The sequence below is a fragment of the Lucilia sericata genome, unplaced genomic scaffold, assembly GCF_015586225.1.
Source record: "Lucilia sericata isolate MDLA Ls3-8-SP2 unplaced genomic scaffold, ASM1558622v1 Contig001000F_arrow, whole genome shotgun sequence".
Classification (NCBI taxonomy): domain Eukaryota; kingdom Metazoa; phylum Arthropoda; class Insecta; order Diptera; family Calliphoridae; genus Lucilia; species Lucilia sericata.
This window is the reverse complement of record NW_023994982.1, coordinates 37973-60000: the sequence shown is the minus strand read 5'-3', so window position 1 is coordinate 60000 and position 22028 is coordinate 37973. Positions and strand designations below refer to the sequence as shown.

The window sequence follows — 22028 nt, the reverse complement described above, 5'->3', positions numbered from 1 at the left end:
CTATCTATCTATCTATCTATCTATCTATCTATCTATCTATCTATCTATCTATGTATCTATCTATCTCGGTACTTTTTTTATAAAGAAAAAGTTGCTAGAGGAAGGAAATTGAGTCGAAATTAGTTGCACAAGAATTTGGATACCAATTCTACTTTTATATTAAAGAAGCACCAATTAAACTGCATGGGGAAATTGTAATCTTTTTGTCATATTAGGACTGGTGACGGAATATGTTCCTTCTCTGCAGCAATGAGACAGGTTTAAATCAATTGTCATATACATACATAATGGCAATTTGGCCATTACAATTAAATATTGATTACAATAGGGTTGTTGTGTCCTGCATGGGACTAGTTAATATTTCCAGATGCAACATTTTCAACTCATAGTAACTTTTTGTCACGTACAACTTTTGTTTTTTTAACTAATTAATAAACTCATCACTAAATATAATTTATTAGACATAAACACTTATTATTACCACAAAAAAACTCTTTATTAATTCCATTCATTTGTCATATTTATCATCAAATAAATTTTAAATCCAAAACAAACTCTATCTCCTCCACCTATAAATCAAAATAATATGAAATATTTATTGTATTGCATCATGTTACAACATCAAAATTATAATAAAAAACTTACTTTTCTTTTGTTGGGTTTTTGTTTTAAATTTTTTTGATATACATATATTATTTTTACATATGACCCCAAAAATGTACGTTTGAGTATCTAAAAAATACACAATGCAGAAAGAAGATACATAACATATGTACATACGTGTTTGTAGAAATAAAAATATGTTTATTCATTTTAATATGCGAACCCTGAACTCAATGGGCAATGTGAATGTTTAGGCATAAATTAACAATAATAACAAAAAAAAAAGAGAAACAAATAAAAAAAATATGAAAAGTAAAATTATTTTTTACTTGCGCTTACTATATATGTATTTATGTAAAACAATTGAAAATAACTAAAATCTGTAACGACAATAACTAAATGCTGGTAGTGATTAATGTCCCACCAAAGGCCCACATGACCTATTTTTATGAGGGTGTAAATAGTAATAGATTTTATTTTTATATTTTTTATGAATAGAACTTGTGGTCACAATTATGTTTAAATTGATTTATGTTTCATACAGTAAATATCCATATACATACATATCTATCTGTTCCAAAGGTTGGGCTAAGATCTAAGAATTTATTCTTGTCTATAATCTAGTTTTTGATCTTTGTGAACTTCAGACTCATCTATTGTCTGCACTATAGTCTTGTTTATAGTATGGACTATAGTCTCGTCTATAGACTGGACTATAGTTTCATCTTAGACTGCACTGCAGTATCGTCTATAGACTGGACTATAGTCTCGTCTATAGACTGTAATATAGTCTAGTGTATAGACTATACTACAGTCTCGTCTATAGACTGTACTATAGTCTGGACTATAGAGTCGCCTATAGACTGGACTATCTCGTCTATAGGCGATATAATGAACTATAGTCTCGTCTATAGACTGAACTATAGTCACGTCTATAAACTAAACTATAGTCTCGTATATAGTCTGAACTATAGTCCCGTCTATAGACTGTACTATAGTATAGACTTTAGACTGAACTATAGTCTAGGCTATAGACTGCACTATTGTCTAGACTATAGACTGGACTATAGTCTAGACTATAGACAGCACTAAAGTCTATAAACTGGACTATAGTCACGTCTTTAGTTTCATCAATAGACTGCACTATAATCTCATCAATAGACTGGACTATTGTCTCATCTATATACATAGTCTCTTCTATAGTCTGAACTATATAGACTAGACTATAGTCTCATATATAGACTGGACCATAGTCTCGTCTAGACTATTGTCTCGTCTATAGAATGTACTATAATCTGGACTGTAGTCTCGTCTATAGTCTGAACTATAGTCTCGTCTATAGACGGAACTATAGTCTGGATTATTGTCTCGTCTTTAGTCTGGACTGTAGTCTCGTATATTGTCTGGACTGTATTTTCGTCTATAGTTGCTACAGTCCACTCTCATCTATAGTCTGGATTAAAGTCTAGTCTATAGTTTGCACTATAGTTTCATCTGTAGTCTAGACTATAGTTTCATCTGTAGTCTAAACTATAGTTTCATCTGTAGTCTAGACTATAGTTTCATCTGTAGTCTAGACTATAGTTTCATCTGTAGTCTAGACTATAGTCTCGTCTATAGTCTGGACTGTAGTCTCGTATATATTGTGGACTATAATCTTGTCTGCAGTATTGACTATAATCTCATCTATAGTCTGGACTAAAATTTCATCTACAGTCTGGACTATGGTCTCGCCTATAGACTGGACTATAGTCTGGATTATTGTCTCGTCTTTAATCTGGACTTTAGTCTCGTCTATTGTCTGGACTGTATTTTCGTCTATAGTTGCTACACTCTCATCTATAGTCTTGATTAAAGTCTCGTCTATAGTTTGCACTATAGTTTCATCTGTAGTCTAGACTATAGTTTCATCTGTAGTCTAGACTATGGTGTTATCTATAGTGTAGACTCTAGTCTCGTTTATATTCATCTACAGTCTGGACTATATATAGTCTGCACTACAGTCTCATCTGACCTACATATGCTCAAGACTTAATTTTGTGTCTCGACTAAAATTTTGACTATAACCTCTGCTATAGTAAGGAATATAATCTAGACTGCGTGCTCTAACATTGACCATACCTTTGTTAAATAAATAGTTATTCCTAAATGTAAATAAAATTTCTTTATTTGCAAAAAAATATAACGTTCATGCTGCACAAAAATAAATTTTATTAAATTTCACATAAAAATACAAAATAAAAGTGAAATTTTTATCATGATCCATGCATCTATATATCTATCAGCAAATAAAATATTATGTTTGTTTTAATTGAATAAATAAATTATTTAGTTTTATTAACCAACGCAAACATATTTTGATGATGAAAAGTTATAAATATCACACAATAAACGGAAATTGAATTAAACATTCAAACCAAAAGATGAAATATAAATAAATAAATAAATAAACTTGTTATTATTGCTCAATAAAATAATAAAATCATCGTCAACAACAACATCATATCCAACAGCAGCAACAAACAATTTCAGTTTCATGTGTAACCAAACACATCTAACACATGTCATCTTGATTTCCAACAATAAGAAGAGTTAAACAAAAATATCGAAAAGAAAACTAAAATAGGTTTTCTTGAACCCAAAACTTAAATTTGTGGTTCGGTTCGTTCGCTGTGGTTTGTTTGTTTGTTTTTTCTTTGGTAGGGTGACGAATTCATGACATGTTGGTTGAAATTGTATGGAAAAAGATTGTTGTAATCAAATACAAAAATACTTTAAACATGACAACACAACAACACACCAAACCAAAATAATAAAATTGTTAATAATACATATTTGTTATGGATTGTTTTAAATTTTTTTCTTAAGATGAAGTTTAATTATGCAATATTTTATTTGAAACTGCATTAACAGGTTATTGTAATTTATATTTGGTAAAAATGTAAGCATTTTAGCCATATACGCTTAATTATTACATTGCACTATGGTTTAGTGAGTGTTGAAATATGAAGGAAAATGCTTAATTAAGTAATTAAATAAATTTTGAAAGTAAATTGGTGTGATTGAAGGTAGTTAACAACACACATTGGGTAAAGATTTAATAGGTAGAGGATTAAACAATTAAACATTTAAACCGAGGTAATAGTTCAAATTATAGCCGAGACCATAGTCCAGACTGTAGTTCAACCTTTAGACTAGACTCTACATCGACTACAGCTCATAATATAGAAAAGACCATTGGGCATACTTTGACACATTTATAGTCCAGACTTAATCATACAGACTTGACTATTCACAAGACTACAAATAATATAGTCCAGACTATGGACGAGACTGTAGTCTAGACTATAGATGAGACTATAATCCATACTATAGACGAGACTGTATTCCATACTATAGACGAACCTATAGACTAGGCTATAGACTAGACTATATACTAGATTATAGACTATACTAGATTATAGACTTTACTATAGAATAGACTATAGAATACTATAGAATATACTATAGACTAAACTATAGACTAGACTATAGACTAGACTATAGACTAGATACTATAGACTAGACTATAGACTAGACTATAGACTAGACTATAGACTAGACTATAGACTAGACTATAGACTAGACTATAGACTAGACTATAGACTAGACTATAGACTAGACTATAGACTAGACTATAGACTAGACTATAGACTAGACTATAGACTAGACTATAGACTAGACTATAGACTAGACTATAGATAGACTATAGACTATAGACTAGACTATAGACTAGACTATAGACTAGACTATAGACTAGACTATAGACTAGACTATAGACTAGACTATAGACTAGACTATAGACTAGACTATAGACTAGACTATAGACTAGACTATAGACTAGACTATAGACTAGACTATAGACTAGACTATAGACTAGACTATAGACTAGACTATAGACTAGACTATAGACTAGGACTATAGACTAGACTATAGACTAGACTATAGACTAGACTATAGACTAGACTATAGACTAGACTATAGACTAGACTATAGACTAGACTATAGACTAGACTATAGACTAGACTATAGACTAGACTATAGACTAGACTATAGACTAGACTATAGACTAGACTATAGACTAGACTATAGACTAGACTATAGACTAGACTATAGACTAGACTATAGACTAGACTATAGACTAGACTATAGACTAGACTATAGACTAGACTATAGACTAGACTATAGACTAGACTATAGACTAGACTATAGACTCGACTATAGACTAGACTATAGACTAGACTATAGACTAGACTATAGACTAGACTATAGACTAGACTATAGACTAGACTATAGACTAGACTATAGACTAGACTATAGACTAGACTATAGACTAGACTATAGACTAGACTATAGACTAGATATAGACTAGACTATAGACTAGACTATAGACTAGACTATAGACTAGACTATAGACTAGACTATAGACTAGCCTATAGACTAGACTATAGACTAGACTATAGACTAGACTATAGACTAGACTATAGACTAGACTATAGACTAGACTATAGACTAGACTATAGACTAGACTATAGACTAGACTATAGACTAGACTATAGACTAGACTATAGACTAGACTATAGACTAGACTATAGACTAGACTATAGACTAGACTATAGACTAGACTATAGACTAGACTAGACTATAGACTAGACTAGACTATAGACTAGACTAGACTAGACTATAGACTAGACTAGACTAGACTAGACTAGACTATAGACTAGACTAGACTATAGACTAGACTATAGACTAGACTATAGACTAGACTATAGACTAGACTATAGACTAGACTATAGACTAGACTATAGACTAGACTATAGACTAGACTATAGACTAGACTATAGACTAGACTATAGACTAGACTATAGACTAGACTATAGACTAGACTATAGACTAGACTATAGACTAGACTATAGACTAGACTATAGACTAGACTATAGACTAGACTATAGACTAGACTAGACTAGACTATAGACTAGACTATAGACTAGACTATAGACTAGACTATAGACTAGACTATAGACTAGACTATAGACTAGACTATAGACTAGACTATAGACTAGACTATAGACTAGACTATAGACTAGACTATAGACTAGACTATAGACTAGACTATAGACTAGACTATAGACTAGACTATAGACTAGACTATAGACTAGACTATAGACTAGACTATAGACTAGACTATAGACTAGACTATAGACTAGACTATAGACTAGACTATAGACTAGACTATAGACTAGACTATAGACTAGACTATAGACTAGACTATAGACTAGACTATAGACTAGACTATAGACTAGACTATAGACTAGACTATAGACTAGACTATAGACTAGACTATAGACTAGACTATAGACTAGACTATAGACTAGACTATAGACTAGACTATAGACTAGACTAGACTAGACTATAGACTAGACTATAGACTAGACTATAGACTAGACTATAGACTAGACTATAGACTAGACTATAGACTAGACTATAGACTAGACTATAGACTAGACTAAAGACTAGGCTAAAGACTAGGCTAAAGACTAGACAAAAGACTAGACTAAAGACTAGACTAAAGACTAGACTAAAGACTAGACTAAAGACTAGACTAAAGACTAGACTAAAGACTAGACTAAAGGCTAGACTAAAGACTAGACTAAAGACTAGACTAAAGACTAGACTAAATACTAGACTAAAGACTAGACTAAAGATTAGACTATAGACTAGACTAACTAAACTATAGACGAAAGAGAGTGAAAAAGTTTTTTGCTCGTGACGCCTCTGTATAGACTAGACTAACTAAACTATAGACGAAAGAGAGTGAAAAAGTTTTTTGCTCGTGCCGACTCTGTATACCCAGTGCTAGAGGACTGAATAGTGCTGAAACTGAATTTAGAAAAGTATACTTTCAACTCTGATTTAAAAATTTGTGTAATTGTGGTATAATTTGGACAAAAATATATGAAAATGTTGGAAAATGTTCTAATAACTAATTTTTAATAGACAAACACCCACTGTATCATTTAGTACATTCATTTCAAAGTCCATTAGACGGGGTTTGTTTGTTTGTTTTAAAATTAAACAATTGGCTTTTTATACGATTATGGTAGGTTGGTTGGTTTGTTAGTTGTTCAATTTCATATGCTGAGATTTCTATCTATCTATTAGTACTACTATTTCTTGTTTATTTTCAATTCAAGATACGTTTCATATTCAGTTGCTATTGAGAACACGTGCTCGTTTTTAAACATGGTACCTCTGGCCATATTAATAAAATTCATAGATGTTTGTATATTTTAACATGGTATAGTTGTTTTTTTTACTAGTAGCTATAATATTTAATTATTTTTAAAAAGTATTTTAACACAAAATCGGCACTATATAAAAATGCATACACTGTATAAAGCGTAATCAATGACAAACCGAAAAAATAGCAAACATTTTGTGAAAAAGCAAAAAATGTAGTAGTTGTAACAAAAAGTTGTAAACACAATAACGGTAAATTAAATAAAAACCAAATGTTGAGAAGGTCATGAAATAATAGAGTTAGACCTAAGTGCACTAATTTGTATGGGTAGCACCTCATTTATTTCACCTGCTAACTGAAACACGCATCTTACCACATTTTTTGTTTCCTACAACTAACATATAATCAGTATAAAATCTATTAGCTATTTATATACAACAAAAGAAATACATATATGCTAAGGTTATTGCTTTAGTTTAAAATTCAATTTAGTTTAATAAAGAACCTTCGCCAAAATGTTAAACAATTTTTTATAATAAATCTTTAGTTGCAAATGAAGTCTATATAGTATTTGCTACACATTCCATTTGTCCAATGTCTAATTTATATCTTCCTTCTAACATAAAGATTTCACAAAACTCTCAATTCGCAGATATTTATGAATGTTTTCAAGTCTGTCGTATGAATGAATGGGAAAACTATAGTCAGATATATAAAACGATTTGCTTCGTTGCTTTTTAATTTGTATGCGTTCAAATTAACGGTCATTGTATGTTTGAACATTTTTTTAATCTACATTCAAACTGTTGTTGCTGGATTGGTCTTGTTGTATTGTCGTTACGTAGTATTTTGCATTTAGTTGATTGTACCTTTTTTAATACAAAAGTTGTATATGTAAGTCTACACTGAAAAAAATATGGCTATTTTGTTTTCTCAGCTTTAGTATAGTCTAGTCTATAGTCTAGTCTATAGTCTAGTCTATAGTCTAGTCTATAGTCTAGTCTATAGTCTAGTCTATAGTCTAGTCTATAGTCTAGTCTATAGTCTAGTCTATAGTCTAGTCTATAGTCTAGTCTATAGTCTAGTCTATAGTCTAGTCTATTGTCTAGTCTATAGTCTAGTCTATAGTCTAGTCTATGGTCTAGTCTAGTCTATAGTCTAGTCTAGTCTAGTTAGTCTAGTCTAGTCTAGTCTAGTCTAGTCTAGTCTATAGTCTATAGTCTATAGTCAGTCTATAGTCTAGTCTATAGTCTATAGTCTATAGTCTATAGTATAGTCTATAGTCTATAGTCTAGTCTAGTCTAGTCTATAGTCTAGTCTAGTCTAGTCTAGTCTAGTCTATAGTATAGTCTAGTCTATAATAGTCTAGTCTATAGTCTAGTCTATAGTCTATAGTCTAGTCTATAGCTATATATAGTCAGTCTATAGTCTAGTCTATATAGTCTATAGTCTAGTATAGTCTAGTCTATGTCTAGTCTATAGTCTAGTCTATAGTCTAGTCTATAGTCTAGTCTATAGTCTAGTCTATAGTCTAGTCTATAGTCTAGTCTATGTCTAGTCTATAGTCTAGTCTATAGTCTAGTATATAGTCTAGTATAGTCTAGTCTATAGTCTAGTCTATAGTCTAGTCTATAGTCTAGTCTATAGTCTAGTCTATAGTCTAGTCTATAGTCTAGTCTATAGTCTAGTCTATAGTCTAGTATAGTCTAGTCTATAGTCTAGTCTATAGTCTAGTCTATAGTCTAGTCTATAGTCTAGTCTATAGTCTAGTCTATAGTCTAGTCTATAGTCTAGTCTATAGTCTAGTCTATAGTCTAGTCTATAGTCTAGTCTATAGTCTAGTCTATAGTCTAGTCTATAGTCTAGTCTATAGTCTAGTCTATAGTCTAGTCTATAGTCTAGTCTATAGTCTAGTCTATAGTCTAGTCTATAGTCTAGTCTATAGTCTAGTCTATAGTCTAGTCTTAGTCTAGTCTATAGTCTAGTCTATAGTCTAGTCTATAGTCTAGTCTATAGTCTAGTCTTAGTCTAGTCTATAGTCTAGTCTATAGTCTAGTCTATAGTCTAGTCTATAGTCTAGTCTATAGTCTAGTCGTTGTTATAGTTAGTTATAGTCTAGTCTATAGTCTAGTCTATAGTCTAGTCTATAGTCTAGTCTATAGTCTAGTCTATAGTCTAGTCTATAGTCTAGTATAGTCTAGTCTATAGTCTAGTCTATAGTCTAGTCTATAGTCTAGTCTATAGTCTAGTCTATAGTCTAGTATAGTCTAGTCTATAGTCTAGTCTAAGTCTAGTCTATAGTCTAGTCTATAGTCTAGTCATAGTCTAGTCTATAGTCTAGTCTATAGTCTAGTATAGTCTAGTATAGTCTAGTCTATAGTCTAGTCTATAGTCTAGTATAGTCTAGTCTATAGTCTAGTCTATGTCTAGTCTATAGTCTAGTCTATAGTCTAGTCTATAGTTAGTCTATAGTCTAGTCTATAGTCTAGTCTATAGTCTAGTCTATAGTCTAGTCTATAGTCTAGTCTATAGTCTGTCTATAGTCTAGTATAGTCTAGTCTATAGTCTAGTCTATAGTCTAGTCTATAGTCTAGTCTATAGTCTAGTCTATAGTCTAGTCTATAGTCTAGTCTATAGTCTAGTCTAGTATAGTCTAGTCTAGTCTATATCTAGTCTATAGTCTAGTCTATAGTCTAGTCTATAGTCTAGTCTATAGTCTAGTCTATAGTCTAGTCTATAGTCTAGTCTATAGTCTAGTCTATAGTCTAGTCTATAGCTAGTCTATAGTCTAGTCTATAGTCTAGTCTATAGTCTAGTCTATAGTCTAGTCTATAGTCTAGTCTATAGTCTAGTCTATAGTATAGTCTATAGTCTAGTCTATAGTCTAGTCTATAGTCTAGTCTATAGTCTAGTCTATAGTCTAGTCTATAGTCTAGTCTATAGTCTAGTCTATAGTCTAGTCTATAGTCTAGTCTATAGTCTAGTCTATAGTCTAGTCTATAGTCTAGTCTATAGTCTAGTCTATAGTCTAGTCTATAGTCTAGTCTATAGTCTAGTCTATAGTCTAGTCTATAGTCTAGTCTATAGTCTAGTCTATAGTCTAGTCTATAGTCTAGTCTATAGTCTAGTCTATAGTCTAGTCTATAGTCTAGTCTATAGTCTAGTCTATAGTCTTCTATAGTCTAGTCTATAGTCTAGTCTATAGTCTAGTCTATAGTCTAGTCTATAGTCTAGTCTATAGTCTAGTCTATAGTCTAGTCTATAGTCTAGTCTATAGTCTAGTCTTAGTCTAGTCTATAGTCTAGTCTATAGTCTAGTCTATAGTCTAGTCTATAGTCTAGTATAGTCTAGTCTATAGTCTAGTCTATAGTCTAGTCTATAGTCTAGTCTATAGTCTAGTCTATAGTCTAGTATAGTCTAGTCTATAGTCTAGTCTATAGTCTAGTCTATAGTCTAGTCTATAGTTAGTCTATAGTCTAGTCTATAGTCTAGTCTATAGTCTAGTATAGTCTAGTATAGTCTAGTCTATAGTCTAGTCTATAGTCTAGTATAGTCTAGTCTATAGTCTAGTCTATAGTCTAGTCTATAGTCTAGTCTATAGTCTAGTCTATAGTCTAGTCTATAGTCTAGTCTATAGTCTAGTCTATAGTCTAGTCTATAGTCTAGTCTATAGTCTAGTCTATAGTCTAGTCTATAGTCTAGTCTATAGTCTAGTCTATAGTCTAGTCTATAGTCTAGTCTATAGTCTAGTCTTAGTCTAGTCTATAGTCTAGTCTATAGTCTAGTCTATAGTCTAGTCTATAGTCTAGTCTATAGTCTAGTCTATAGTCTAGTCTATAGTCTAGTCTATAGTCTAGTCTATAGTCTAGTCTATAGTCTAGTCTATAGTCTAGTCTATAGTCTAGTCTATAGTCTAGTCTATAGTCTAGTCTATAGTCTAGTATAGTCTAGTCTATAGTCTAGTCTATAGTCTAGTCTATAGTCTAGTCTATAGTCTAGTCTATAGTCTAGTATAGTCTAGTCTATAGTCTAGTCTATAGTCTAGTCTATAGTCTAGTCTATAGTCTAGTCTATAGTCTAGTCTATAGTCTAGTCTATAGTCTAGTATAGTCTAGTATAGTCTAGTCTATAGTCTAGTCTATAGTATAGTATAGTCTAGTCTATAGTCTAGTCTATAGTCTAGTCTATAGTCTAGTCTATAGTCTAGTCTATAGTCTAGTCTATAGTCTAGTCTATAGTCTAGTCTATAGTCTAGTCTATAGTCTAGTATAGTAGTCTATAGTCTAGTCTATAGTCTAGTCTATAGTCTAGTCTATAGTCTAGTCTATAGTCTAGTCTATAGTTCTAGTCTATAGTCTAGTATAGTCTAGTCTATAGTCTAGTCTATAGTCTAGTCTATAGTCTAGTCTATAGTCTAGTCTATAGTCTAGTCTATAGTCTAGTCTATAGTCTAGTCTATAGTCTAGTCTATAGTCTAGTCTATAGTCTAGTCTATAGTCTAGTCTATAGTCTAGTCTATAGTCTAGTCTATAGTCTAGTCTATAGTCTAGTCTATAGTCTAGTCTATAGTCTAGTCTATGTCTAGTCTATAGTCTAGTCTATAGTCTAGTCTATAGTCTAGTCTATAGTCTAGTCTATAGTCTAGTCTATAGTCTAGTTATAGTCTAGTCTATAGTAGTCTATAGTAGTCTATAGTCTAGTCTTAGTCTAGTCTATAGTCTAGTCTATAGTCTAGTCTATAGTCTAGTCTATAGTCTAGTCTATAGTCTAGTCTATAGTCTAGTCTATAGTCTAGTCTATATTAGTCTATAGTCTAGTCTATAGTCTAGTCTATAGTCTAGTCTATAGTCTAGTCTATAGTCTAGTCTATAGTCTAGTCTATAGTCTAGTCTATAGTCTAGTCTATAGTCTAGTCTATAGTCTAGTCTATAGTCTAGTCTATAGTCTAGTCTATAGTCTAGTCTATAGTCTAGTCTATAGTCTAGTCTATAGTCTAGTCTATAGTCTAGTCTATAGTCAGTCTATAGTCTAGTCTATAGTCTAGTCTATAGTCTAGTCTATAGTCTAGTCTATAGTCTAGTCTATAGTCTAGTCTATAGTCTAGTCTAGTCTAGTCTATAGTCTAGTCTATAGTCTAGTCTATAGTCTAGTCTATAGTCTAGTCTATAGTCTATAGTCTAGTCTATAGTATCTATAGTCTTATAGTCTAGTCTATAGTCTAGTCTATAGTCTAGTCTATAGTCGTCTATAGTCTAGTATAGTCTAGTCTATAGTCTAGTCTATAGTCTAGTATAGTCTAGTCTATTCTAGTCTATAGTCTAGTCTATAGTCTAGTCTATAGTCTAGTCTATAGTCTAGTCTATAGTCTAGTCTATAGTCTAGTCTATATTAGTCTATAGTCTAGTCTATAGTCTAGTCTATAGTCTAGTCTATAGTCTAGTCTATAGTCTAGTCTATAGTCTAGTCTATAGTCTAGTCTATAGTCTAGTCTCTATAGTCTAGTCTATAGTCTAGTCTATAGTCTAGTCTATAGTCTAGTCTATAGTCTAGTCTATAGTCTAGTCTATAGTCTAGTCTATAGTCTAGTCTATAGTCTAGTCTATAGTCTAGTCTATAGTCTAGTCTATAGTCTAGTCTATTCTAGTCTATAGTCTATCTATAGTCTAGTCTATAGTCTAGTCTATAGTCTAGTCTATAGTCTAGTCTATAGTCTAGTCTATAGTCTAGTCTATAGTCTAGTCTATAGTCTAGTCTATAGTCTAGTCTATAGTCTAGTCTATAGTCTAGTCTATAGTCTAGTCTATAGTCTAGTCTATAGTCTAGTCTATAGTCTAGTCTATAGTCTAGTCTATAGTCTAGTCTATAGTCTAGTCTATAGTCTAGTCTATAGTCTAGTCTATAGTCTAGTCTATAGTCTAGTCTATAGTCTAGTCTATAGTCTAGTCTATAGTCTAGTCTATAGTCTAGTCTATAGTCTAGTCTATAGTCTAGTCTATAGTCTAGTCTATAGTCTAGTCTATAGTCTAGTCTATAGTCTAGTCTATAGTCTAGTCTATAGTCTAGTCTATAGTCTAGTCTATAGTCTAGTCTATAGTCTAGTCTATAGTCTAGTCTATAGTCTAGTCTATAGTCTAGTCTATAGTCTAGTCTATAGTCTAGTCTATAGTCTAGTCTATAGTCTAGTCTATAGTCTAGTCTATAGTCTAGTCTATAATCTAGTCTATAATCTAGTCTATGGTCTAGTCTATAATCTAGTCTATAGTCTATTCTATGTCTAGTCTATAGTCTAGTCTATAGTCTATTCTATGTCTAGTCTATAGTCTAGTCTATAGTCTAGTCTATAGTCTAGTCTAGTCTAGTCTAGTCTAGTCTAGTCTAGTCTAGTCTATAGTCTAGTCTAGTCTATAGTCTAGTCTATAGTCTAGTCTATAGTCTAGTCTATAGTCTAGTCTACAGTCTAGTCTATAGTCTAGTCTATAGTCTAGTCTATAGTCTAGTCTATAGTCTAGTCTATAGTCTAGTCTATAGTCTAGTCTATAGTCTAGTCTATAGTCTAGTCTATAGTCTAGTCTATAGTCTAGTCTATAGTCTAGTCTATAGTCTAGTCTATAGTCTAGTCTATAGTCTAGTCTATAGTCTAGTCTATAGTCTAGTCTATAGTCTAGTCTATAGTCTAGTCTATAGTCTTGTCTATAGTCTTGTCTATAGTCTAGTCTATAGTCTAGTCTATAGTCTATTCTATAGTCTAGTATATAGTCTAGTCTATAGTCTAGTCTATAGTCTAGTCTATAGTCTAGTATATAGTCTAGTCTATAGTCTGGTATAGTCTAGTCTATAGTCTAGTCTATAGTCTAGTCTATAGTCTAGTCTATAGTCTAGTCTATAGTCTAGTCTATAGTCTAGTCTATTCTAGTCTATAGTCTAGTCTATAGTCTAGTCTATAGTCTAGTCTATAGTCTAGTCTATAGTCTAGTCTATAGTCTAGTCTATAGTCTAGTCTATAGTCTAGTCTATAGTCTAGTCTATAGTCTAGTCTATAGTCTAGTCTATAGTCTAGTCTATAGTCTAGTCTATAGTCTAGTCTATAGTCTAGTCTATAGTCTAGTCTATAGTCTAGTCTATAGTCTAGTCTATAGTCTAGTCTATAGTCTAGTCTATAGTCTAGTCTATAGTCTAGTCTATAGTCTAGTCTATAGTCTAGTCTATAGTCTAGTCTATAGTCTAGTCTATAGTCTAGTCTATAGTCTAGTCTATATCTAGTCTATAGTCTAGTCTATAGTCTAGTCTATAGTCTAGTCTATAGTCTAGTCTATAGTCTAGTCTATAGTCTAGTCTATAGTCTAGTCTATAGTCTAGTCTATAGTCTAGTCTATAGTCTAGTCTATAGTCTAGTCTATAGTCTAGTCTATAGTCTAGTCTATAGTCTAGTCTATAGTCTAGTCTATAGTCTAGTCTATAGTCTAGTCTATAGTCTAGTATAGTCTAGTCTATAGTCTAGTCTATAGTCTAGTCTATAGTCTAGTCTATAGTCTAGTCTATAGTCTAGTCTATAGTCTAGTCTATAGTCTAGTATAGTCTAGTTAGTCTAGTCCTATAGTCTAGTCTATAGTCTAGTCTATAGTCTAGTCTATAGTCTAGTCTATAGTCTAGTCTATAGTCTAGTCTATAGTCTAGTCTATAGTCTAGTCTATAGTCTAGTCTATAGTCTAGTCTATAGTCTAGTCTATGTCTAGTCTATAGTCTAGTCTATAGTCTAGTCTATAGTCTAGTCTATAGTCTAGTCTATAGTCTAGTCTATAGTCTAGTCTATAGTCTAGTCTATAGTCTAGTCTATAGTCTAGTCTATAGTCTAGTCTATAGTCTAGTCTATAGTCTAGTCTATAGTCTAGTCTATAGTCTAGTCTATAGTCTAGTCTATAGTCTAGTCTATAGTCTAGTCTATAGTCTAGTCTATAGTCTAGTCTATAGTCTAGTCTATAGTCTAGTCTATAGTCTAGTCTATAGTCTAGTCTATAGTCTAGTCTATAGTCTAGTCTATAGTCTAGTCTATAGTCTAGTCTATAGTCTAGTCTATAGTCTAGTCTATAGTCTAGTCTATAGTCTAGTCTATAGTCTAGTCTATAGTCTAGTCTATAGTCTAGTCTATAGTCTAGTCTATAGTCTAGTCTATAGTCTAGTCTATAGTCTAGTCTATAGTCTAGTCTATAGTCTAGTCTATAGTCTAGTCTATAGTCTAGTCTATAGTCTAGTCTATAGTCTAGTCTATAGTCTAGTCTATAGTCTAGTCTATAGTCTAGTCTATAGTCTAGTCTATAGTCTAGTCTATAGTCTAGTCTATAGTCTAGTCTATAGTCTAGTCTATAGTCTAGTCTATAGTCTAGTCTATAGTCTAGTCTATAGTCTAGTCTATAGTCTAGTCTATAGTCTAGTCTATAGTCTAGTCTATAGTCTAGTCTATAGTCTAGTCTATAGTCTAGTCTATAGTCTAGTCTATAGTCTAGTCTATAGTCTAGTCTATAGTCTAGTCTATAGTCTAGTCTATAGTCTAGTCTATAGTCTAGTCTATAGTCTAGTCTATAGTCTAGTCTATAGTCTAGTCTATAGTCTAGTCTATAGTCTAGTCTATAGTCTAGTCTATAGTCTAGTCTATAGTCTAGTCTATAGTCTAGTCTATAGTCTAGTCTATAGTCTAGTCTATAGTCTAGTCTATAGTCTAGTCTATAGTCTAGTCTATAGTCTAGTCTATAGTCTAGTCTATAGTCTAGGTCTATAATCTAGTCTATAATCTAGTCTATGGTCTAGTCTATAATCTAGTCTATAGTCTATTCTATGTCTAGTCTATAGTCTAGTCTATAGTCTATTCTATGTCTAGTCTATAGTCTAGTCTATAGTCTAGTCTATAGTCTAGTCTAGTCTAGTCTAGTCTAGTCTAGTCTATAGTCTAGTCTAGTCTATAGTCTAGTCTATAGTCTAGTCTATAGTCTAGTCTATAGTCTAGTCTACAGTCTAGTCTATAGTCTAGTCTATAGTCTAGTCTATAGTCTAGTCTATAGTCTAGTCTATAGTCTAGTCTATAGTCTAGTCTATAGTCTAGTCTATAGTCTAGTCTATAGTCTAGTCTATAGTCTAGTCTATAGTCTAGTCTATAGTCTAGTCTATAGTCTAGTCTATAGTCTAGTCTATAGTCTAGTCTATAGTCTAGTCTATAGTCTAGTCTATAGTCTAGTCTATAGTCTTGTCTATAGTCTTGTCTATAGTCTAGCTAGTCTAGTCTATAGTCTATTCTATAGTCTAGTCTATAGTCTAGTCTATAGTCTAGTCTATAGTCTAGTCTATAGTCTAGTATATAGCTGGTCTATAGTAGTCTAGTCTCTAGTCTAGTCTATAGTCTAGCCTATAGTTTAAACTATTGTCTAGTCTATAGGCTAGTTTATAGGCTAGTCTATAGTCTAGTCTATAGTCTGGTCTATAATCTAGTCTATAGTTTAGTCTATAGCTTAGTCTAGTCTATAGTCTAGTTATAGTCTAGTCTATAGTCTAGTCTATAGTCTAGTCTATAGTCTAGTATATAGTCTAGTTTATAATCTAGTCTATATTCTAGTCCATAGTCTAGTCTATAGTGCAGTCCATAGTATGGTATATAATGTAGTCTATATCTAGTCTATAGTCAAGTCTATATTCTAGTCTATAGTCTAGTCTATAGTCTAATCTATAGTCTAGTCTATAGTTTGATCATGTATATAGAAGCAAAAAAAATAGATTTTTGAATTTCGCTCTGTGCGCAGGTTTTTGTTTAACACTGGTTTAAACAATTATTTCTGTCAGTGTTTGACTATATAAATATAGTAAAGTACATTCCTTTCACATCACCTCCAACAATGCGGTAGCAATTCGTTGTATGTTGTTGATATGTTTGTTTGTTTTTTTATTCATATTAGATTCACCTGTTTTGATTTATGTTTAATGTCTGCAGCAATTGCTTATTTGAGCGGTGGTTTCTTTGACTGTCTGTCTGTCTGTCTGTCTCGAAGTCTTGCCCGTTCAAATGTCCGTCTGTCTGGTTATGGTGTTGATGTGAACATTGGCCAATATGATGTTAAACTAGGAGTACATGATGCCAAGCCCATAAAAATGTGTGATACTTGTTGGTTTCTTTTTTTCTTTAGGTTTAAGTGTTAAGTTTTCTAAGCAGACATTAAAGTCAGTTTTATTTACATGTACGTGAATTATGCTGAGTGAACAGAAATGTATATAATTGGCAAAGTTTTTAATCATTTTCTCGAAAAAAAACAACTTTTCATTTGTTTGGGGATTAAGAGTTCCCTAACAGGAATAAATATTTAAAATTAATCTCTAGGGGTGATGAAACGATTATTTTTATACTTATTTATTACAATTTTATTTGTATGTATTTGTTATTTAGGGTTAAATAACACAGGCCAACAAATAGTCTAAATAGTCTAACAATAGTCCAGACTATAGACTAAACTATATTCCAGACTATAGACTAAACTATAGTCCAGACTTTAGACTAAACTATACTCCAGACAATAGACTAAACTATAGTCCAGACAATAGACTAAACTGTAGTCCAGACTATAGACTAAACTATAGTCCACTTAACTTAAGACTAAACTATAGTCCAGACATAAGACTAAACTATAGTCCAGTCTATAGACTAAACTATAGTCCAGACTTTTAGACTAAACTATAGTCCAGAATTTAGTCTAAACTATAGTCCAGACAATAGACTAAATTATAGTCCAGACAATAGACTAAACTGTAGTCCAGACTATAGACTAAACTATAGTCCAGACTATAGACTAAACTATAGTCCAGACTATAGACTAAACTATAGTCCAGACTTTAGACTATAGTCCAGACTATAGACTAAACTATAGTCGAGACTATAGACTAAACTATAGTCCAGACTTTAGACTAAACTGTAGTCCAAACTATAGAGTAAACTATAGTCCAAACTATAGACTATACTATAGTCCAGACTATAGACTAAACTATAGTCCAGACTTAAGACTAAACTATAGTCCACTTAACTTAAGACTAAACTATAGTCCAGACATAAGACTAAACTATAGTCCAGTCAATAGACTAAACTGTAGTCCAAACTATAGAGTAAACTATAGTCCAAACTATAGACTATACTATAGTCCAGACTATAGACTAAACTATAGTCCAGAATTAAGACTAAACTATAGTCCACTTAACTTAAGACTAAACTATAGTCCAGACATAAGACTAAATTATAGTCCAGACTATAGACTAAACTATAGTCCAAACTATAGAATATACTATGGTTCAGACTATAGCCTAAATTAAAGTCGAGACTATTGATTTTATTTTTAAGCCGATGGATTGGCCGTTCAGTTGACATAAAGATTTATGAATAATTGTGTTTTCATTCGGTTATAACGTCCCAAATATGGCGAAAAAATTAAATCTGTAAAACCTGATGTGATGTAAACATTCTAAGGTCGTATTAGATTTCGAATCTTCTTTTTTAAGTTTTGTTGGCCGGTGTAATTACTAAACTAATTTTAAGTTAATTAAATCAATCTGAATTTGTTTCTTTTGGTATTTTTTTCAGTATGGCGTTTTCATGATCTTACTATTGATTGCTGAAATCGTTGCTGGTGGCTTGGCGGCATTTTATAAAGAAACGGTAATTATTGCAATTTTAAAAAACAAAATCCCTTGATTGCAAATTCATTTAAATTCTCTGTTACAGGCACGCAATGAAAGCAAAGGTTTCCTACAATCAACCATTACCAAATACTACACAACAGCTGAACACACTGATGCTGTTACTCTTATGTGGAATCAAATGATGAGCACTTTTGGCTGTTGTGGCGTTGTGGATTATCGTGATTTTGAAACCTCTTCGGGTTGGTTGAATGGCAAAGGTAATCACACCATACCCGAGGCCTGTTGCAGATTAAAGGATATTAAAAATTTACTACCCGAAGATGACAGTTGTGTGACAAATCCCAATGAAACAAATAGTTTTTATTTAAAGGTATTTTAGTGGGAATTTTAAATTTCTTTTTGATTTTATTTATATCTTCTTATTTGTTTATTATTTTAGGGCTGCTATGATGTATTTACCGAATGGATTATATCCCATCGTGAAATAATAATTGCTGTTTTATTCGGCGTGGGTGTGGTACATCTATTGGCCATTTTCTTGGCCTTTTGCCTTTGCAAATCCTTTGCCAAATATCATGGCATGAGACTGTAAACATAAATCTTCCCTAATAAATCATCTTTTTTTAATTGTTTTATTATTTACTTAGTAGAAACAAGGACCATTTAAACAAATTATAAAACAAAAGTCAATAATAATTTAATAACTTGAAATGTTTACTAAAGGACTTGTTGTCTTTTAAAGAAATTTTTTAACAAATTGTGACAATTTCTTAAAAGAATTAAATGTTTACTGTTTAGTCCTTTTTTTAATTAATATTTTAAAAGTAAACATCGTTTTGTTAACAAAAAACATTCCAATTTTATTCTTATTTGTATAAAAACAAACAAATTTTCTTTATCGTTTTTAAACCTAAAAATTCATTATTTTTCGTTAAGTTTTATTTCTTATTTTTAATCATTACTAAGTTTTAGTAAATATTTTATATATATTTTTTTGTTATTCTTTTATTTCTTTTGCTAAAACGCTCGTTTTGTATTATAACAATTTTCCACTCTCAAACATCACAAGTTTTATATATATATTTTTTTTATATGTATACCTTTTATATATAATTAAATGTTTATTTTTACTTTTTTAATTTTAATTAATTTTTAATGTAAAAAAGTACTAAAAACCATTTATCAGAACACCTTTGAAAGATATTTGAATTCTAGTTTAGTTTGTTAAAACGAAGAAAAAAATCTTAATAACAAATTTATTGTTAAAATTCTTTATAATTTTTTTTTTATTAATTTTTAAGTTGTTTTACTTTTTGATGAATTAAATTTGCAACAGAAAAAAACACGAATATGTTTGAATAGTTTGTAATGTATTTAAAATTGATATAAAATGTAAAATTTTTTATAGCATTTTATCTCTTATAAAGCATATCAGTTTTAAAAAGAATGTATAAATTTTAAAAATGAAAAATTTAGTTAATAAATTAATTGATTAGTTAATAAAAACCCTAAAATAAAATGGATTTTCTTATTTAAATTTGTTATTAATAAAAAGAAATGAAAATTATTATAACATTTCCACTAGACTCTTCACTAGAGTACAGACTATCAGACTAGAGAGTAAATACTGTATACTAAACTATACTCCAGACTATATGCTAGACAATATTCTAGACTCTTGACTAAGAGTAGAGTCCAGACTAGACTAGTGTACAAACTATAGACTAAGTTATAGTCAACACTATAAACTAAACTATATTCCAGAATATAAAGTAGACTAGTGTCCAGAATATAGACTAGACTGTATTCCAGAGTCACAATATAGACTCGACTACAGTTCAGACTATAAACAAGATTACGATCCAGGCTATAGGCTAGACCATAGATGCGACTATAGTCCAACTATAATGCAAACTACAGGCTAGATAGCAGTAATAGTAGTTTGTCCACATAGTAGTCAATATACCAGTCTAGGTTCTAGAATAGTCTAGTCTATAGTTTATAGTCTAGCCTATAGTCTATTCTAACGTCTAGTCTATAGTCTAATCTATAGTCTAGTCTATAGTCTAGTCTATAGTCTAGTCTATACTCTAGTCTATAGTCTAGTCTATACTCTAGTGTATAGTCTACTCTATAGTCTAGTCTATAGACTAGACTAGAATAGACTATAGCCAATACTATTAACTATTCTAGAACCTAGACTGATATATTGACTACTATGTGGACAAACTACTATTACTGCGATCTAGCCTGTAGTTTGGATTATAGTTGGACTATAGTCGTATCTATAGTCTATAGCCTGGATCGTAATCTTGTTTATAGTCTGCACTGTAGTAGAGTCTATATTGTGACTAGTCTAGTCTATAGTCTAGTCTATAGTCTAGTCTATAGTCTAGTCTATAGTCTAGTCTATAGTCTACTCTATAGTCTAGTATATAGTCTAGTCTATAGTCTAGTCTATAGTCTAGTCTAGTCTAGTCTAGTCTATAGTCTAGTCTAGTCTATAGTCTAGTCTATAGTCTAGTCTAGTCTATAGTCTAGTCTATAGTCTAGTCTAGTCTAGTCTAGTCTAGTCTATAGTCTAGTCTATAGTCTAGTCTAGTAGTCTATAGTCTAGTCTATAGTCTAGTCTAGTCTAGTCTATAGTCTAGTCTAGTCTAGTCTATAGTCTAGTCTATAGTCTAGTCTATAGTCTAGTCTATAGTCTAGTCTATAGTCTAGTATATAGTCTAGTCTAGTCTAGTCTATAGTCTAGTCTATAGTCTAGTCTATAGTCTAGTCTATAGTCTAGTCTATAGTCTAGTCTATAGTCTAGTCTATAGTCTAGTCTATAGTCCAGTCTATAGTCTAGTCTATAGTCTAGTCTATAGTCTAGTCTATAGTCTAGTCTATAGTCTAGTCTATAGTCTAGTCTATAGTCTAGTTTATAGTCTAGTCTATACTCTAGTCTATAGTCTAGTATATAGTCTAGTCTGTAGTCTAGTCTATAGTCTAGTCTATAGTCTAGTCTATAGTCTAGTCTATAGTCTAGTCTATAGTCTAGTCTATAGTCTAGTCTATAGTCTAGTCTATAGTCTAGTCTATAGTCTAGTCTATAGTCTAGTCTATAGTCTAGTCTATAGTCTAGTCTATAGTCTAGTCTATAGTCTAGTCTATAGTCTAGTCTATAGTCTAGTCTATAGTCTAGTCTATAGTCTAGTATATAGTCTAGTATATAGTCTAGTCTATAGTCTAGTCTATAGTCTAGTCTATAGTCTAGTCTATAGTCTAGTCTATAGTCTAGTCTATAGTCTAGTCTATAGTCTAGTCTATAGTCTAGTCTATAGTCTAGTCTATAGTCTAGTATATAGTCTAGTCTATAGTCTAGTCTATAGTCTAGTCTATAGTCTAGTCTATAGTCTAGTCTATAGTCTAGTCTATAGTCTAGTCTATAGTCCAGTCTATAGTCTAGTCTATAGTCTAGTCTATAGCCTAGTCTATA

At 31.5% G+C, this 22028-nt stretch overlaps 1 protein-coding gene across 6 annotated transcripts in view; it reads left to right on the top strand.

The window, feature by feature from the left end:
- Positions 1 to 20051, top strand: part of LOC119609530 (tetraspanin-18) — a 92035-nt gene extending 71984 nt beyond the window's left edge. For 4 of the 6 annotated variants that reach the window (XM_037964353.1, XM_037964355.1, XM_037964357.1 and 1 more), the window contains exons 6-8: positions 18489 to 18563; positions 18630 to 18917; positions 18987 to 20050. In XM_037964353.1, coding sequence (XP_037820281.1) covers positions 18489 to 18563; positions 18630 to 18917; positions 18987 to 19139 — 516 coding nt within the window. In that variant the 3' untranslated portion in view covers positions 19140 to 20050. Of the gene's footprint in view, positions 1 to 18488; positions 18564 to 18629; positions 18918 to 18986 lie in introns of all 6 variants that reach the window. The other 2 variants (XM_037964354.1, XM_037964358.1) reach the window with 2 other exon arrangements.
- Positions 20052 to 22028: the final 1977 nt, after the last annotated feature.